Source organism: Fringilla coelebs (genome assembly GCF_963513975.1).
Source record: "Fringilla coelebs genome assembly, chromosome: 24".
Lineage (NCBI taxonomy): Eukaryota > Metazoa > Chordata > Aves > Passeriformes > Fringillidae > Fringilla > Fringilla coelebs.
The window spans coordinates 7,397,459-7,417,481 of record NC_140050.1 but is presented as its reverse complement, the minus strand read 5'-3'; the positions used below and the strand labels follow the sequence as shown (position 1 = coordinate 7,417,481).

At 51.9% G+C, this 20,023-nt stretch overlaps 1 protein-coding gene across 1 annotated transcript; it reads left to right on the top strand.

Moving 5' to 3' along the window:
• The first annotated feature begins 770 nt into the window (after positions 1 to 770).
• Positions 771 to 19,632, top strand: DPP9 (dipeptidyl peptidase 9). Its single transcript, XM_084221315.1, has 21 exons — positions 771 to 920; positions 2,720 to 2,807; positions 5,228 to 5,481; positions 8,025 to 8,137; positions 8,830 to 9,003; positions 9,589 to 9,757; positions 9,925 to 10,038; positions 10,301 to 10,429; positions 10,924 to 10,985; positions 11,496 to 11,596; positions 12,967 to 13,144; positions 13,333 to 13,498; positions 13,581 to 13,660; positions 15,438 to 15,590; positions 15,741 to 15,876; positions 16,162 to 16,307; positions 16,438 to 16,584; positions 16,729 to 16,881; positions 17,413 to 17,555; positions 17,840 to 17,951; positions 18,363 to 19,632. Exons 2-21 carry the CDS (start codon positions 2,752 to 2,754, stop codon positions 18,453 to 18,455), a joined length of 2,679 nt encoding a protein of 892 aa, XP_084077441.1. The 5' UTR covers positions 771 to 920; positions 2,720 to 2,751; the 3' UTR covers positions 18,456 to 19,632.
• The last annotated feature ends 391 nt before the right edge of the window (positions 19,633 to 20,023 follow it).

The following is a 20,023-nucleotide window of genomic DNA, read 5'->3' as shown; positions in this document are numbered from 1 at the left end:
GTAACCGGTAGCACGCGCCCCATCGCTGACCGGCGCCAGCCTCCCGCCGGGGCTCAAGTGGGCAAAGCGCAGCCGGGCAGGCGCCCCGCGTGCCGGTGTATCTCAATTCGGACCGGATCGGTGAGAAACGGGGAAAAAAAAAAAAGATAAGAGGAAGAACAAAAGAAAGCTGCGTTGGCCGGGAATCGAACCCGGGTCAACTGCTTGGAAGGCAGCTATGCTAACCACTATACCACCAACGCCCGCTGATATTCATTCTCCCGGCTTCCCTCAGGAGCATCACCGGCGGGACCCAACCATTCTCCTGAAACAAGAGGCAAAGCACAACGAAAGATGAGAATGGTTCCACAGCCGCCCCACGACGACAACAAATGCTGAATTTGGGGCCCATCTCTGAGGGAGAGAAGGATCTTTTCTCCGTGCTTTTTTTACCCTGTATCAGCCTCAATTCTCTCTGTGCCCACCCTCTCCAAAAACTGCCCAGGGAAGCGGCAGACTCACCGTCCCTGGAGGTGTTTAAGGATAGACTTAGCTCCATGGTCTGGATGACAAAGTGACTATCGGTCACAGGTTGGACTGGATGACCTCGGAGGCTTTTTCCGACACCTAATCTATTCTGTGTCATTTTCTAACAGCTCCGTACTCCCGCAGGCATCTCCCCCCCGCTAGAGGCACTGGTTCCTCCCGCGCCGCCCGGGCGCGCTCCCGCCGCGCGCGCGCTCCCGCCACTTCCGCCGCCGGGTGAGAGGTCGCGCCGTGGCCGCCGCCGCCCCCGCGCCCCCGTTTCCGGGGCTGCCCCGCGCCCGGGACATGGAGCGGCACTGACGGAGCCGCCGCCGCCCCCTCCCTCCCCCGCCCTCCCTCCCGCGCAGGAGCCGCCCCCACCCCCGCCCGGCACGGGGAGGTCGCCGCGCCCCGCGGTGAGTGAGGAGGGGAGGGGGGGATGGCGGGGACGGAGGGTCCCGCCCCGGCACGGGCAGGGCTGGGTGCGGCCCACGCCCGCGAGGGGCGGCTGAGGCGGGCGGGGAGCGCTTGCCCGCTCCGTGGGCCGCATCCCCGCTGCCCTGGGCGGGGGGTACCCGGGGGGAGCGGTGCCTGCCCCTTCCGTGGGTTCTTTCCCCCTCTAGGGATGGCGGCGGCCTCCCCTTGCCCCGGGGGGCGTTTGCTCGCCCGCGTGGGCCCGGGCCTGGCCCTCGGGGCGGTTTGCAGTTCACTCCCCCCGCAGGCTGCCCACGGATGGGTGATGGGGGCCCTGCCCTTGTAGGGGTCCCGTGTCCCCCAGCAGCCCCGGCTGGGCGCAGGCGGGCGAGGGGCTGCTCGCTGCCCTTGCACGGGAAGGAGCCGTCCGCAGCAGGGAGGGACACGCGGGGCACAGGATGCTCCATCCCCGGGGATTGCCCCGCTCCTGCTGTCCCGAATCCCGGCCTTTCCTCTGCACCAAGGGCAGAGCTCCCGGCGAGAGCTGCAGAGGGACACGGGCTGCTGGCAGCCTTTGCCAGAGCTCATCCCTCTCTGGAGAAATCTTCACCGGTTTATCCCACCCTCGGTTGCTTTAATTTTTGGAGAGCTTAAAGCTCCCTGCCACGACAGGGACACGTTGTAAGGGCTCCTGTAGGTGACTCTGTTCCTCTGTTCCGTTGGCTCTTCCCGAATGATTCACGCTGGTTCTTGATCTCTTTTGTGTATTTTGCTCAGTTTCTTTTTTTTTTTTTTTTTTTTCCTGGTTCAAGGTTTTACCGTTCCTTCTCTGCGTGAAATGCGTGATCTGGGCTGGGTGCAATGAGGGTTAAGATGTTCCTCAGAGTCATTAAAATCACACAGCAGCTGAGCCTGGCAGGACCTGGGGAAGTCTCTGGACCAACCCCTGCTCAAGGCAGGGTCAGATGGGGGATCAGACCAGGTTACTCAGCATTCCTGATCATCGCTCCCGCTGCCCTTCGTGCCTGCATCAAAAACTGCCCTTAAACTGCTGAACGCTGCTGCTTCCTCCCTCTCTGCTCTCCTCTGCAGCGGAGGAGTTTCTTTGTGAGGCTTTGTCTCTCCTGGTCCCCTGTGAGTGCGCTTTTGGTGGAGAAATGGCTGTTTGGGGAGAGCACGAGCCTCGACAAAAGGCGGTGGCAGGTCTTGAGTGTGTCTGTGATTCAGAGCTAAAGACCTTTGTACTTGGGGAGACAGGACAGCAGTGAAGCACCTTCCTGTGCTCCTGGAGAGCAGATTGGTGTGGGGAGCCAGAGTTCCTCATGGCAGTAGGCTGAAGCACAGGGAAGCAGCATTCAGGTTTGGAAGATAAATGTGGTTTTTATGTCCCAGGTGGGACTGTGACCCTCTGGCTGGCTCCTTATGGTGTGTCCTTTGTTTGATTCTTCCCTCTAAGTGTATGGACCAGACCTCTGTTGTATCAGTTTTTAGTACCTGATACTTGCAAGAATTCCAGGATTTTGGGACGGTGATGACAGAAAGGTTCGGTACTCAAGATTCTCGGATTTTAAGAAGAATTTTCTGGGAAGGAACAAGGCACACCACAGAGTTCACTGAGCCAGATGAAGTCTCTCAGATTTATCAGGGCTGTTCAAATCCAGGCTGTGCTGACAGAAAACAGATTTGGACCAAGGAATGAAACCCAAGGCTGAGTTTCCTGCTCAGCTGGAAATGTTACCTATGGAAGATGCTTTTACCTAGCAGTTGTATGAAATCTCCTTTCTCCCCTCTTCCTCCCCAGTTTCCTGTCCTGCCCAGCTCTCTGAGTAGTTAATGCAGAAGATAAAGAGGGTTCGTCTGGAAAACGAGACTGCAGGAAGTTGGAGAAGGTATGTCCAGGCCCCTGGGTGGCTTCTGTGTGCTGTGGGACAGAGCAGCAATCACCTCTGCACTGAGAGAAATCCCATCTGTACAGTCCTGCCCAGGAGCTCTGTGTCAGGATCAGTGAGTCAGGAAGTGACTCAGGACAATAACTTGTTTCACTCACTTCCAGTGTCGAGCTTTAGAGTTTTTTCTGGGTTCTGGTTTCCCACCTGTGCTTGTTGTCCCCTCCAGACTAGCACCTCCTCCCAGAGGAGGGCTTGGTGGCTCACCCACCTCACCTGACAGGGAACAAATGGCATTCAAGGACCCCCAAGGGGCAGCTCCATGTTTTTGGGAGTGGAGAGCAGTGTTCTGCTACATCTCTGAGTCATCTCAGTCCCTGCCTCAGCGTGGGGCAGAAGGGACAGGGCCTCTGCAGCAAGGTGGAAATCTTCTGTGTGCTCTTGCTGCCTGTCTTAAGATGGTTAATAACTGGTGTCTTGATCCAGCTCACGTTTGAGTAATGTTATCCCAAAATCTACCCTGAGATAAGTTACTCCCTGTACTTATTTACTTACGTACACGGTGTTGCCAAACACTGACTACAACTTTTTCCAGAGGTGGCTGTAGTGACAAGGCAGAAATCTGAGTTTCCTTTTACTCTCTATCATGCCAGGACCTAAGTTTTAGGAGTTTTTTTCCCTTCTAGTGGGAGGTATCCCCACCCATGGCAGGGGTCTGGAATTAGATGATCATTAAGGTTGCTTCCAGTTCAAACCATTCTGTGATTTTGTGAGAGTCCACCAAGCTCCAGCAGTGCCAGTGGTAATTCCCAACACTCCCACTTCACACTTTGTGTGGTGGGTGCTGTGCTTATCCCACTTCCCCACTCCATTCTAGTGTTGAAATCACCAGGATGAGAACAGTGCCAAGCTTAGAGCTCTGCTGTTCACACGATAAAATCATGGCAGTATATTTTGGAAGTGGCTCCAGGCTCCAGTTCAGCTGGGGACAGGTACCAGTATCACATTTGTGGATTGGTTTTAAAGGTTAAACTTTCACTTGTGAGGAGCCAGCCTGGCTGAGTGAGACGGATTCATCAGCTGGATGAGAGTTATCCAAGGGCCAGGCTTTGCGAGCTAAAGCCAGAGTATTTAACTGGAGGAGTTGATCTGCAGTGGGATGGCGTTGGGAGAATTGCTCTCAGTTTATGGATTTTCATGCTCTTTCTGTCATGTGTTTCTGACAGGCAGCACTTCTGCCTTCAGCTGTGATTTTAGCTGCTGCAGTGGAGAGCCTGGATACAAGCAGAGGCCACAGACACACAGTCTTAAAACATCCCACATCTCTTTTGTGGTTTCACTTGGGCTTCCTGCCTGCCTTTGATTGGAAAATACTCCTCTTTATCCATTTTCAAGCTGTGGATTTACTGCTGGGCACTAGGTACCAGGAGTACCTACAGAATTATTTTGGGATCTTGTTCTTGTGTTACTTTTGGCACATTTTGTACAATTTCAGGACTTAGGAGTCTGAGGAGATGTTACATTTTCAACCCTTGCACAACACGGATTCTGTCTCCTTGGACCAAAATTATCCAAGCTAATTTTGTCCAGTAAATTGAAGTTGTTCTGAAATTCTCTTTCAGGTATCTCCAAAACCCCAAAAATGTCCTCTTGAGGGACATCCTGCTTCTCAAGTGGGGTGTCAGAAACAGGTTTCCCTAGTCCTCAGCTCATTCCTGCTTTGCAGTGGATGACATCACTGACCTTGGGCAAGTCTGTGGGTCCACCTCACCTCAAATTAACATTTGTGTTAATGTGGAGGCGGTTCTGGTCCTCTCCTTCCACACCTGCTCACTTGGAAATCTCTGAGGAATGTGTGCCACATTTCTCAGGATACAACCAGGGTCTGCTCCTGCTACCTTCTCTCTCTTAGCAAAGCAGTTGCACTTTTTTTTCCCTATTTCCCATCTCTCTTACGTCATTCCTGGCCTCAGTATCTCCTCAGGTAAGTGAATTGCTGTGCTTGGGTCTGAACCTCTCTCCCCAAGCAATGGGCAGGTTTTCCTTTGGGGTAGGAAGGGGATTCCACTTCTGTGGTCTCACAGGGCAGGAGTTTACGTGCCTTTATGATAGGTCATAGCTTTGATGACATATCCATCTGAATTCCTGGAGAGGTTTTCCTTTGAGTCAAGCTGCTTGTTGTCTGCACCAGAATCTGCTGCTTGAGCTTCCTTTAACAGCTTATTCTAGAGCTAGCCCTGGGAGAGGGAGTTCTCTGAGGTCAATATCTTCATTTACAGGATTCCATATGGGATGGGAGATGGACTTTTCCTTTCAATGTGTTTAAAATGTAATCCTTGAGTGCAGACAATCCCAGGATGTGTAGTTTAAGAAGCACCTGCTTGATTTTAAGGCTCAATTCTCTCCCTCTACTCCTCCCTCAGTTTTTTGCCCAGTTCTGAAGGAGAAGCGAGGATGACTGCAGTGGACACGCTCTCAGACAGCTCCGAAGTGGTCGAGATGGAGGATGTGCCTTCCCAATTCCAGGTGCAAAAGCATTCTTGGGATGGGCTGCGCGACATTATTCACAGCAGCAGGAAGTACTCGGGCATGATCGTGAACAAAGCTCCCCACGATTTCCAGTTTGTCCGGAAAACAGAGGAGTCCAGCCCGCACTCTCACCGCCTCTATTACCTGGGTAAGCCTCGTGCCAGCAGCAGAGGAACGTGGGGCTCTTCCAAACTCAGCAGGCAAGGGGAGGGATGGGAGAGATCTCCCTTGGTGAGATTTGGGAACTGAGATTGGGTAACGTGGCTCGAGGCCTGCGGGATCTTCCGCAAAGTCCCAGTGAGCAGGGACTCCCCAGTCCCAGACAAGCCTCAAACATGGGGATCAGCTGTGACAAGGGGAAGTGTTGGCCAGCCAGCACTTCTGTGTCCTTTGTCACGCAGGGGATGGGGCAAGAGAAGGGACTGTCTCGTGCCTCTGTGGCTTGGGAGAAGTGGGATTTCCTTGCTTCATTAACCAGACTGACTTTCCAAGAAATTCACTGTCAGTAATGACTAATTACACGTTGCAACATATTAATGGCAGGGTGGTGGTGTCTCCTGCTGTATTAGGTATCTTGAAGGTAGGATGCTTTCAAGAGCAGGGAAGAAAATTGAGGTGGGAATGAGCTGTTCCTGGCATTTGCAGGGAAATATCCCTTTCTGTCAGTGGGACTGAAAGCAGAATTCCACGCTGTACGGGTCCCTTGTTACAGATGGAGCCACGATGTAATTAGTGACAGAGTTGTTGAATTTTAGTAACTGGATCATTTTGTGGCTGGTAACATGGGAAGCTTTATAGACTATAAAGAGTTTGTTGTGCTTTGGGGCATGAGCTGATCATTACTGGGCCAGTAGAAAAGTTGCCAGATGTGCAACTCTGTGCAGTTACTGCTGCCCTGAAGTGACCCTGCTGTTCTTCCTTCTTTTTCCAGGTTTTGAGTGTAGGTCACTGTAGGATGCTGGACTTGAGGGACTGATTTGTGTCGTCACTAAGCAGCTCCTGTGTGCCAGTGACTTGATTTGTGTAGTTCTCATAAATTCTTGGGACACAAGTGCTGCTCTGAAGGGCAGGATCCAGAAGTGGCATATTTTTCTTGTCAAGTCTGAGCAGTGAGACTTGATTTAAAGCTTGGATGTATTTCCAGTTTACTTTGATACTGGTTTTGATCTTGATGATTAAAGAACTAAGTGGCTAATTTTAAATTTTTTTAATGTTCTGTTGTATGAAATGGCAACCAAACCAGCTACTGGGTGGTTGGAGTTCTGCCAGGGTGTGACTGTTCCAGGAGCCAGAACCAGGAATGAGGATACACGAGTGCCTTTTCACTGTTTCCTTCCTTAAGGAATTATACAGGGCTTAGAGCAGATTAATCCCTCAGTTAAGATCAGCATCAGCCAGGTAATCTCAGGGTACCTCTTCTCAGATGTCCCTAATAAAGGGTAAATGCTGATTTAAATGCTGATTCTTTTCCATAATAAATGGACACTATGTGCTGTTACTGCCCCAGCATGAAATAACATATTAAAGTGTTTAAATAAAACTGAGGAGTGGATGGAGAGTCCTGATGAACTTTGCTGTAGGGTTGAATATTTCATTGGGAAGCAAAGTAAACTGTCTTTTGGGGAGGAAAGCAATATTTTCCTTGTAAATGCCAATTGATTGTAGTCAGCCTGAGATCATTGGAGAAAGTTCTAACATAAGGGGAAGGGAAGTCCAGGTCACAGTTGCCTGAGTGTCAGATATGTGTGTCCAGAGTCATTTGTTCCTCTCTGCAGTTTTTCCTGTATGGCCATCCTCAATCATTCCTGGGCCATCCCCACAGAGTTTTGTGTTGTATCGTGGCAGATGCTGCTTATGTTAAACACCACATGCTCAGCACTTTGGTGTTCCTGGTTCTCTGAGGATTAGATCTTCACATATTGCTCTGCTTCCTGAGCACTTATTAATATTTCAGTTTTAATTTGAAGGAACTACTGCTGGGTCAGCCAGCTCAGAAATCTCTCTCTTCTGCCCAGAACATGTGCAGAGTAGGCAGTATCAGGGCACATATCCCTCTGTGAATTTCTGATCCAGGGAGTCTCTGCAGCATAAGCAGAGGGCAAGTTCATGGTCTTTGTTTTGGTCGAAACTGTCAAAACTCTGTTCAGGATGTTTGATGGTTGTTTTGGAAGTTGGATTAAGGCCAGGAGCTTATTTGATAACCACAGTCAAAGGCTTATGTAAAATGACAAGGTCTTTTGACTCTGTAGGATACTGTTTCACATTTGAATGGGCTCTCTGGAGCTTCCAGGCTTTTCCTTTTCCCCTTGCAAGCTGCTGCCTTGGCCTGAATCAGGTCCCTGTAGCAAATTTCTGTATGAGAAGTGTGGAGAGTAATGTTGAGTCACCCATTCAGGGAGTGGTGCTCTTAGAGTGGATCTGGAGCATGGGAGGACAGGCACAGAGGGGGAAATTGGACCTGAAACATTCTGGAGAGGTGGGGTAGTGTTAAATCTTGCTTAGGAAAATTCCAAACAAATCAATATCTAAGTGGTTTAGATGTTATTCTGGGATTGATCTGGGAGCTGCTTGGGAAGGAGTGTGGGTAAAGGTCTCTGGGCACCCCCAGCTCCTGTCTACAGACTTCTGTTTGAATTTGCTCTTTGTCCTGGCTAATTCATCTTAAGTGGAATGATGCTTTTGTCCTAATAGGAATGCCATATGGTAGCAGAGAGAATTCCCTTCTTTACTCAGAGATTCCCAAAAAGGTACGGAAGGAGGCCTTGCTGCTCTTGTCCTGGAAACAGATGCTGGATCACTTTCAGGTAAGCCAGAGTGGGAAGAGCCTGGGGAAACTGGGTGATGCTGTGGTGGGGTCATCTGTGTGGTGTCTGTCATCCTTCCTGCTTTTAAAAAGTTGGGAAAGTTGAGTTTAAATTGTGCTTCTGCCGTACCCTGTTGTGAGTGCACCAGAAGGGGAGGGAATTTCCCCCTCCCTGGTTTCAGTATCTTCGTGTCCTTTGTCACTGACAGCACTGGAGGGTGTTGGTCTCTTCAGCCCTACTTAAACAGTTCCTGGTGGAACAGAACTTTATCTGTCTTGACCCCATTTGGGCTGGGAGTTCTCTCCAGGGTAATTCAAGATCCCGGAAGAACTTTTGTTTGCAGTGTCTGACATGGAAACTGTTTGTGAAGGCTGCAGATAACGTCATTAAGTTAATTGGTTACATCTAATTTGCATAAGCAGCGCAAGCACAGCTGTTCTCACTTCTTGCTGAAGTGCCAACTGTAGAACTGAGAGATTCACAGCTCAGCCCTCCTGTAGAGGGAAATTTGGGGCGTGTGGGGGATTAGGCCTCCTGGACCCCACAGCTGTAGCCTGGAGTACAGGAACTGGGGACCTGTACCCTGACACTGCTGCCTCTTTGAGCTGGGGTGTTGTGACAGGCTCAGAGCACTCCTGTGAACGTTGCTCTCCTTGCAAATCCTTTCAGATATTCCTTTCCTTCAATTCTAGGCAACCCCTCACCATGGGATGTATTCCAGAGAGGAGGAGCTCTTGAGGGAGCGCAAGAGACTGGGTGTCTTTGGGATAACATCCTATGATTTCCACAGTGAGAGTGGCCTGTTCCTCTTCCAGGCCAGCAACAGCCTCTTCCATTGTCGAGATGGGGGCAAGAATGGGTTCATGGTGAGTCTGCCAGGGATTTATTTCATGGACTCACCTCAAATGGGCGTGATGGTTTGGATTGGAGATGGTTGCACGTGGAATCCCAGTCTGGATTGGGGTGGAAGGGACCTTAAAGCCCATCCCAGTGTCACCTCCTGCCATGGGCAGGGACACCTTCCACTATCCCAGGCTGCTCCCAGCCCCATCCAGCCTGGCCTTGTACATTGCCAGGGACCCAGGGCAGCCACAGCTGCTCTGGGCCCCTGTGCCAGGGCCTCCCCACCCTCACAGGAGGTTCTCCTGGGGCCCCTTCATGCACTGCAAGGGGCTCTAAGGTCTTCTCCAGTGAACATTCCCAGCTCTCCCAGCCTGGCTCCAGAAGGGCTTCAGCCTTGGAGTGACTCTGTGGCTCTTCTGGACCTGCTCTAGCAGGTCTGCATCTTCCACATCTTCATCCCTTTGGTTATGGTGGCTCCTCTTGTGTCCTGTCAGGGCCACATTTGCCATCATCCCCTGGGCTGGGCTGTGTCTCTGGTTTAGGCTCTTTCTCTGCAGAGCTGGGAGCTGATGTGGCACCCAGCTCTGTGTGTGTGTCCCTTGCAACAGGTGTCTCCAATGAAGCCTCTGGAGATCAAGACTCAGTGCACGGGGCCACGGATGGATCCCAAAATCTGCCCTGCTGACCCAGCCTTCTTCTCCTTCATTAACAACAACGACCTGTGGGTGGCAAACATCGAGACGGGCGAGGAGAGGCGGATGACATACTGCCATAAAGGTGTGGGGCTCCCTCCACCCCCGAGGGGAATTCCTCTGAGGAATCTGGCCTGCAGTGCCCCCATTCCTGGCTTATTTCTTACAAGTACATTTGTCTTTTGGGTCAGCATTTTCCAAGGAGATGTAAATGCAAATTGCAAATGCTGTCTCGACTTTGTTCCTCTCCAGGCTTATCCAATGTTCTGGATGACCCCAAGTCTGCTGGTGTAGCCACTTTTGTCATTCAGGAAGAGTTTGATCGGTTCACGGGCTATTGGTGGTGTCCCACAGCTTCCACAGAAGGTCAGTCACTGTTCTGCTCATCAAATCCTGGCATGGGACTGCTGCCTCTGGCTAGGAATGAGGTTCTGAGCATGATTTTCCTTTGGGCTGTTCCTGAGGAGATCACCTGAAGGAACAAAGCACTGAGGGGATTAAACTGTGGAGTGTTTGCAGGTGGTCACTAAGAGCTGGGGCTGTACAGGTGTTCCCTCTGCACCAGTGCTCCAGGCAAGCCAGAAACAGCAGGAAATGCTGTTGTAAACATTCCTGCTCTCTGTCCCAGGTTCAGAGGATTTGAAAACACTGCGCATCCTGTATGAGGAAGTGGATGAGTCAGAGGTGGAGATAATTCATGTTCCTTCACCTGCCTTGGAGGAGAGAAAAACAGATTCCTATCGGTACCCCAGGACAGGTGGGTGAAACACGTGGGGCTGCTGAGGCAGCTTTGGACTCCTGCTGGAATCAGCCCTGGAATTGGGGCTATAAACTTTGCATCATTAATCTGGGCACTTACTGGGAGGTAGAAAGGTTGTAAAAGTTGAGACCTAATTGACTCTCCGATCGCAAAACCTGCTGCAAGAAAGGCTGAACTTCAATTCCCAACCCTAAATGAAAGGATTGCTGAGGAATTGGAATATATCTGGTGGCATATTGTGGAATACATTCTGAATCCCATCTTTCCTCTCCCCCCTGGGAACATGCACAGCCAGCTAGGGAAGGCAAAGCAAACTGTTCCCATTCCCAGAATGACTCTGGTGTCTGCTCACACACATATTTGATATTTGTAAATTCACACAGAGCCATTTCAGTAGGACCAGGGGCAGTTCTCCTTTAGAATCTGTATTTTGTGTAAACACAGAATGTTCAACTTGATCATCTTGGTGTTTTTTCACTTCTTCTCTGCAGGCAGCAAAAACCCCAAGATTACATTGAAACTGGCAGAATTTAAAACAGACAGTAAGGGTAAGGTAAGTGATAACTCAGAAAGGGACATTGCACAGGAGGGTTTTTGAAGATCCCTAGAATCAAAACAAGGTCACAAAGAAATCCTAAATAATGTTAGTCTGGGCTTTTTATTCTGTTGTAATAGCTGGATCTCTAATGTGTTTATCCAAGAAACAGAAAGACTTGAAAATGCTGACAAGAGTCATTCAGGGGGAGATTCAGCTGGGAATGTGGAGAGAAGGGGGAATTGGGGCTTGCCTGGTGCACCATGGCAGAGACAGGAGGGCTGGAGCCAGGTCTAATCTGGGGCTTCAGTCCCTGCCTGTGTCCTTTCCTGTGGCCGAATGCCAACATCATTTTGCTTTGAAGCTGTTTTTCCCTTCTCTTCCTGCTCTTTGTAGCAAGGCTTGCTTCTCCTGGCCTGACCCTTGCTGATGCCAGTAGCTAAACTTCCTTGTTGTGCCATCTCCCTGAGCTTCCCAGGGAGAAGGTGATGAGCTCTGGTTTGATGTTGGGCCTTGGTTTTGCTGCAGATTGTGTGTGCTCAGGACAAAGAGCTGGTGCAACCCTTTGCTGCCTTGTTTCCCACTGTGGAGTACATTGCCCGTGCTGGATGGACCCGGGATGGCAAATAGTAAGTCTCCATTTTCCTCCCAGAATAACTTTCCCAAGGGCTCCTCTGGTTGCAGACCCTCAGCATGCTTCTGCTGTGTTCATGACCTGGTTTTAAAGCCCTGAGTGCCAGAAATGGCACATGAATATTTGGCTTCTTCCGCGCTGTAACGTCCTAAAAGTGGGAACGAAGCAGAGCAGAGTGACCAGCTGTGGGGTTTGTCACAACCAGAGTTAAATGACATTGATACAGTAGTGGGCAGTCCTGGGGAATTCTTTGGAGGTGAAGATGTTTAACACAGGTACAAGGTGTTTCCTGCTCAAAATGGGGGTGTTCTGTGGGAAGTTTTATCTTTGCTCATTGGCACAGTTTGTCATCAAAGCTTGAGTCACAGGACAGGGACAGGGTCTGTGGTGCCACATCCTTCATGCAGCGTGTCCAAAGAGAAGGGTTGCTCTGGGGCTGGCTATTGCTCCAAATGGGATACACAGTCTTGCCTGAAGAGTTAGAGAATTCACCCCAATCTGATTGAAATTTTAAAGTTCTTAATTTTTCCCCCTCCCAAGCTTGCCTGCTAACTGGTGTGTGTGCAGATTAAGTTAAGGTGACTTGGCTGTCTTTGAAGGTGGCATTCTGTAACTCATCATTAATTTTCTGCTCTGGAAAGGAAATTTAGAGAGCTTTCCAGCAGGTAATCCCAGAGGTGATTGTGATGTTCTGCACCAGAGCTTATCTAAATGTGCTGAATATCTCAGTTCCTGAAATCCTGCGGTGCTGGGGGAGAGCTGGCTCTTCTCAAATCTGTCTTTCATGTTGAAACTCCTCTGGATGCACTCACAGGCCTTGGGGTGGCTGTGCTCTGCCATCTGTCATGCTGAGAGCCTGCAGTGCAGCACCACTTCCAGGGACTCTCCATGGAGGGGAGCAGGGCTGGGACTGAAGCAGCTCCTTCCCCTGGCACTCGTGTTGGGTCTGTGCCTCTCCCTGCCAGAGCACGAGGAGGAGGCTGCAGACAGAGCTCTGGGAGGGTGATCACTTGAGCTGAGGAGAGCTGAGCACAAACAGTGCTTCCTGCTGGAGGGGTGTCCAAGGAGGAGTTCCATTCTGGAGACAGGGCTGTGTTAGCAGTGCTCCCTTGGAACAGGCACTGGCAAATCTGTCAGACATCTCGCCTGAGCGATACCCCTGTGAAATACCAGAGCTGTCTGGCAGTACGTGTGTGTTGGCACAGCTTCCAGGGGATTAGAAAGCAGCAGTGATGAGAAAAGCTTTGCATTCAGATGCCCAAATCCTTTCTGGCAGCGGGGGGAAGAAAGGGATGCATGTTCTGAGTGTTGGAAAGGGACCTCTATTCTGTGGTGCTGACATTCACCTCCGACTTCTTTCCCCAGTGCCTGGGCTATGTTCCTAGACAGACCTCAGCAGAGGCTCCAGCTAGTCCTTCTGCCTCCAGCACTCTTTATTCCAGTCCCAGAAAATGAGGAGCAGCGTGCTGAATTTGCCAAAACTGTGCCAGAAAATGTCCAGCCATTTGTGATCTATGAAGAAACCACTGATGTGTGGATAAATGTAAGAGGCTCAGGGCTGGGAGGAGAACACAGGCTGCCCCTTCCTCGCCTCAGTTAACCATTCTCATGTTGATTGGGTGTCCAGTGAAGTCTTTGCTATGGCAGCTTTGCTACTCAGTCCCAAATTTGGTGTTGAACCAGGGGTTTGATAAAGCAAATCACTCACAGGTTTCTCATCTTGTGTGGCAGGTTCATGACATCTTCTATCCTTTCATCCAGCCGGAGGGGGAGGAGGAAGAGCTCTGCTTTATCCGAGCCAACGAGTGCAAAACGGGGTTCTGCCACCTGTACAGGGTGACAGCAATCCTGAAGCCAGGCAGCCACGACTGGGTGCAGCCCTGTGTCCACAGTGAGGGTAAGGGCTGCAGCCCTGGGAGCTCCCACTCCCGTTGTCCTTTGGGGAGGGCAGTGATTTATGCTCGTGGTCTCTCTTGTAGATGATTTCAAATGCCCCATCAAGGAGGAGGTTGCCCTGACTGGTGGGGAATGGGAGGTGCTGGCGAGGCACGGATCCAAGGTAGGGTTATTTTTATTCTCTTGCAGTGCTCAGCTCTGCATTGTCTGCCCCCAGTCCTGGCCTGAGTCCTCCCTTACACTTGGGGCCTGCTAGAACTGCTTAAGCTTCATTTTGTTGCTGTTTTTATTGCTGCCTCTGCTTTCCCCAGAAGTGCTGTAGGCCAGTGCACATGGATCTGATTGCCTTCTTAATCAGACTTTGGATTGCTCCTTAGGTAAATCCCAGGAGTGGGTCAGGCCATAAAAAAGGACACAAGTCTGAGGTTTAAGAGCAACAAAGAACCATTTTGTGGAGAAGCTGGGGATTGCTGCCTTTGCTGAGGCATTTTAACTCCAGTGAGTTCTTGCAATGTGGAAATGTGTCCTGGCACTCAGAGTGAACTCTTGGTCTCCAGCTGATCCCTCAACAGAGCCTTTAGGAACAAGGCAGCTGGGGAATATAAAGCAATTTAGAATATGGAGAAGCTGTATCTGTTGTCGCTTGCAGAACAGCCAGAAATGAATTTTTATTAATCTTCTAGAAACCTAGTTTCATTTTTGCTTCAGGAATTAACTCCGAGTCTGATCTTTAACACTCCCAGGTGATTCTGTCAAAATAAAGACCTTGTCTGTTCATTTCCAATTAATCTGGATTTTCACTTCTCGCTTTTTAAAAGACCAACAGCTCCAAGCTTTTGGTTTCTGCTGCTTTTCCTCAATCTGCAATTAACCTGCTGTCCCTCCCCATGTGGATTCTCACTGTACATGCTGTTGATTTTGGCCACAGCTCTTCCCTGCATGTGTTATGGCTAAAACTGTGTTAGCAGCAATTATTTTGATGCATTTGTTGCTCCACAGGGCTCTGCCTGGTTTTCCTGGCCAATTGAGTTGGATGTTTTTCCCTTTGCTGTTCACAGGGGTCTTCAAACTGTGGGTTAGCCAGAAATAGCATTTGGAAACTGTAAGGTGGAAAAACAGTTCAGTTACTGTTGCTGGATCAATGCAGGATTTAAAAGCTGTCGCCTCTGTTCCTGCCTGACTGGGTGGTTTTTAGAAACAGCTTTATCTGGACAGTAAAGCCTATTTTAATGTGTCTCAAAGTTTGGTGCTGAGAGCTGTTAGACTGGTCCTCCCACGAATGGGAATTCATTACCATGATGGCTGGAAAAAAGGGAGCTGTACCTTTATAATCCAGCCATGCTGGCTGTGGCCAGGTGAGGGTTGGGCTCTTCTGCCAGGTAACAAGGGACAGCAGCAGAGCAACCACCTCTCATTGCTCCAGGGGGGTTTTGGTTGGAGATGGGGGAAGTGGCTTCACTGGAAAGGTGATCAGGCATTGGGACAGGCTGTCCAGGGCAGTGGGGAGTCACCACCCCTGGAAGTGTTCAACAGGATGTGGCACATGGGGATGTGGGTTAGTGGTGAACACGGTGCTGCTGGGTTCATGGTTGATCTTGGAGGGGTTTTTCCATTTTCTGAATGATTCCATGGTTCTGTAAGATGCCATAGAAGCACAGAATGTTCCTTGTTAAGAGGTGGCTTCCTGTTAACCTGCAGGGAACAAAGCCCAGCTTTTTATGCCCATTAATAAGCAAATGTTTTGAGTCTTTAACAGAAGGGCTGAGGGACTGCTGTCACTGCAGTGTGTTGTCTGCAGCTCTCCCAGGTGCTGCTGTGTGTGTTCTCTGGCCCTTCAACCCCCTGCCCTTAGCAGCCCTGTCATGGTCTGTGTGTGTTCTGGGCTGGCAGAGGAGCAGAGCTTGTCCCTGCCTGTCCCTGAGGCCTCTCTCCTGGCACAGATCTGGGTCAATGAGGCCACCAAGCTGGTGTATTTCCAAGGCACGAAGGACACCCCGCTGGAGCACCACCTCTACGTGGTCAGCTACGAGTCTCCCGGGGAGATCATGCGCCTCACCACTCCAGGCTTCTCCCACAGCTGCTCCATGAGCCAGGTTTGTTGTTCCCTGGATTCCCATCCCCTGACTGACAGGGATCCTAACTGGGAATGGCAATGACTCGTGGGCAGTAACGAGTCCTGAGCGCTGCTCGAGAGGTGGGCAGTGCAGGACCTCGTGCCCTGACTCTCCTGTGTTCCCTGCCAGAACTTTGACATGTTCATCAGCCACTACAGCAGTGTGAGCACTCCTCCCTGTGTGCACATCTACAAGCTCAGCGGCTCTGACGACGACCCTCTCCACAAGCAGCCCAAGTTTTGGGCCAGCATGATGGAGGCTGCCAGTAAGTCCTGGAGAGCGTCCCATCCCTGTTGTTACCTTCTCCCACCCTGCTGTTGTGGCACAGTGCCCATTGGAGAACTCCCAACCAGTGAGGTTTTCCTGTGGAATCCCTTCCCTGTGCAGGCAGGTGGAGGCTGTGCTTCCCAGGGAGGGGCTTGGCTAAGCCTTGGCACGGTTTGGTGTTGAAGGAGCCCTGCTCAGGGTCAGCTTTGGACAGGGCTGGTTCAGGGGGTGGGAGCAGAGCCTGCTCAGCCCCTCAGCACTGTGTGTGACCCTCCTGCTGCAGGCTGTCCCCCAGACTACGTCCCCCCGGAGATCTTCCACTTCCGCACGCAGTCGGACGTGGAGCTCTACGGAATGGTCTACAAACCCCACGATGTCCAGCCGGGCAAGAAACATCCCACGGTGCTCTTTGTGTATGGAGGCCCTCAGGTAAAAACCCAGGGCAACGCTGGGCTCAGGGCTGGGGCTGCTGCCCTGAGCAGAGCTCTGTCAGTCATGCTTCCACTGGCACTGGAAGGCAGCTGCTGAGCTCTGAAACTCTTCCTCCCTCCTTGTGCAGGTGCAGCTGGTGAACAACTCCTTCAAAGGCATCAAGTACCTGCGGCTGAACACGCTGGCATCCCTGGGCTATGCTGTGGTGGTGATTGATGGAAGGGGATCATGCCAGCGAGGCCTCAAATTTGAGGGGGCCCTGAAAAACCAAATGGTAACGTCCTCTTTGTGCTGGGGGATCTCTGATCGTTTGTCCTTCTCACGGGTGGTGGCTGCTCATTTCCTGTGTGGGTGTTTCTGTCTCAAGTTTCTAAATTTATCACATCCACTAACATGAGCCTCCTTTTTTGCCTTTTAGGGTCAGGTGGAGATAGAGGACCAGGTGGAAGGTTTACATTATGTAGCAGAAAAATACGGGTTCATCGACTTGAGCCGGGTCGCCATCCACGGCTGGTCCTATGGGGGCTTTCTGTCCCTCATGGGGCTCATCTGTAAACCCAACGTCTTCAAGGTGAGCCTGCATGTGGGGCTGGCACCTTTGGGACACCTGGTCCTTGCAGCTTCTGTCCCTCTTGGCAGCTGGAATTGGCATTTTGGTTTATTTGTGGTGGACAGGTGGAAATGTCCCCCTGTCCTGCCTGCCTGGAGCTCCTGACTCCAGTCCTGTGTCCTGCTGCAGCTCATCCCTGGCGGGGGCTGGAGAAGGATGGCTCTGGGATGGGCTTGGTCTGCCATGCAGGCCGATACTGATGTGCTATTCCCCATGCCAAGTCTCCAGAACAGTTTCTGGATCATTCACAACTCCTCCTTGCAAGAGGGGAGGCCCTTTAGTGCTGATGTGCAGGAATTTTTCCCACTGTGACCACAAGAGGAACAGCAGGAGGAGGAATCTGGGTTGTGTGTGGGATTGCCGAAGGAGAATCCTGGTCTGAGTGCCAGAACAGCCCAGAGCCTTTCTGCTGCCTCTCCAGGAAAGCAGGGAGCACTTGGGCTGTTGAGCAGGCGCTAATGGAGGCTGTGGTGGCCCCTCTCTGTTTGACAGATTGCTATAGCAGGTGCCCCTGTCACCGTGTGGATGGCCTACGACACCGGCTACACCGAGCGCTACATGGACGTCCCCGAGAACAACCAGCAGGGCTACGAGGCTGGCTCGGTGGCACTGCACGTGGAAAAGCTTCCCAACGAGTGAGTACCTGCTCCTGGACCTCTGCTCAGTCCCAGAGGAATGGAAATGGAGGGGTTCTGATCTGCTTTAACTCGGCAGCAGCTGGGCCACAGCACCCCCAGCCCCCTGCCAGGGAGGGCTTGAGGCCCGTGGCTATGGCCTGGCACTGCTCTTGCCTGCGTTTGGCTTGTCCAGCTGGAAGCTCTTTGCTCAAACCCTCTGCAGAGCTTTTATCTGGTGCCTCATTGTGTTTTCCATCTGGTTTCTCATCCTGTTTCTCTCCTTATCTCGCCCCATGTCCCAGGCCAAATCGTTTGCTGATCCTCCATGGCTTTTTGGATGAAAATGTGCACTTTTTTCACACCAACTTCCTGGTATCGCAGCTAATCCGGGCTGGAAAACCTTACCAGCTGCAGGTAGGAGGGACAGGAGTGGGGAGGGAAGGTCCCATCAACCTGGAGAAAGTTCCCTGCTGTGTGTTCTGGGGATGGGAGGGGATGGAGGCAGATCCCCACATGCTGTGGTGATGCTGGTGCCAGTGAGCACCTCGCTGGACTCCGAGGAGGCCGGGAGGTGGCACTGTGGCTGTTCCTTGGCTGCCAGATGTGCCATGTGCAGGCAGGGCTGCTGCCCTGGGGCCTGGAACTTTCCTCCTCCACGAGCCGTTCTGCCCCACTTGGCAGGGGTGGCTGCAGTGAGGGAGGGCTGCTCCAGACCTTCCCTGGCCCTTCTTTGTCCTGGTGGAGACTGGATGGAGGGAGCAGGGCCGAGGGGAGGGAGCTGTGTGCCTGCTGAGTGACCAATGCCCCGTGTCTGCCCTGGCACAGATCTACCCCAACGAGAGACACAGTATTCGGTGCCCTGAGTCAGGAGAGCACTACGAAATCACGCTGCTGCACTTTCTACAAGAATACCTCTGAGAGCACGAGCCTCTGCAAACTGGACACTGACAGCTCACCTGCCCCGTGCCCTCCCGCTCCCCGGCAGCGTCCAACCCAGAGCACAAGGGGCTGAGTGCCCACGTCGGGCTGGGGATACCCCCAGGCCAGGGGGAAAAGCTGGAGGGCACCTTCCCTTTGGACAGTGCCACCTTCTCTCACTTTCCAAGCTGGAGGTCTGCTCCTGCTCGGCTGCTCGTCCTCCTCCTCTCCTCCAGCCTGGCTGTTCAATGCTTTTTTTGCTGCTACTCCCTCTCTCCTGGGAATCAATGGACAGTGGTCTGTGTCCCGAAGCTGAGGTTTGTGTCCATCTCTCTCTCCCCAATCCTTCTCCTCTTCCACTGCACCTGTGCAGTTCCCAAACTCTTACCTGCAAGAACTCAGTGCCTGTGTTGAAAACGGAAGAGCCGAATCAGAAGCTGCCTTAAGCCAGGAGTGCGAGGGAAGAGAACTACCTACTGCTCACCTGGGGATCTGGTCTGTGTCCTGGCCCTGCTGCCACACTGGAGCCCTGGGAGCTGAAGAGAGGTCTACACAAGCATGCAACACTAGTCTTTTTTTTATATATATCTATTTTCAAGTTTAAATTTGCAGAGCAGATGGAGGAAGTGGCCGGGGCCGGTAACGGCGCGCTCTGATCCTTCCTCTCATGGCCGCTCTCACTCAGAGTTGTGCCAACAGGTAGCACTGGCAGCTGGCTACAGCCAGAGCCTCTCCAGAGCTCACAGCAGCATTTGGGTTTTTGCAACACAAGATGGATGATATTTATGCAAATCCTCCCTCCCCCTGTTCTCTGTGCCGCCTCCCGACCCCCCTCGTCCTTCCCCGAGCTTTCCAATGTGCACTGAAATTGGCTGTGCTTCAGTTCTCTGCGGGTCAGTGACTGGTCCCCCTGCCCGTCTACTCAGCAATGCTCTCTCCTGGTTTTTATTTACCTGGGCAACAGGAACTGCAGTTCTGGGGAGGGGGATTGAGCAATCACACCTCAGGGGAGCACATCCCCCCCTCAAGCCAAGGGTTCTGCCAGGGGCAAAACAAAAACACAAACAAAACCCACCCAAATGAACCACGTTGACTTGCCCTGGAGTATTTTAAGTGCGTATTATGAAAAGAAAATATTTTTATGGATTCTTATTCTTTTATAATTATGAGTGTAAGATGTAGCGACTCATTAAAATATTGGAAAGAGATGTGGTGGCTGCTTTGGGGGGCAGGAGGAAGCAGCAGCTGCTGCCACAGCCCGAGCAGCTCTGCTGCAAGCCAAGTGCTCTGTTCTTTCTGTGCCGAGCAGTGGAGAGAATATTAAATCCCTGATGTTCCTCGGGGGAAGCACGATCCAAGCAACTGAGGGCTGGGAATCCTGGGCCGTGTGCTCGGCTCGGTGTGACCTTGAGCAGGCAGCAGCAGCCTGGGGTGGGCACCTCCCTCCCTCCCTGCCATGGGATGGGGGTGCAGCTGCTCTGCTCCCACTCTGGGACACACCGAGCTGCTCGTGCAGGGCTGGGCCTGCCTCTGCTCGCCCTCCCGGCCCAGAGCTCCTAAACCTGGCC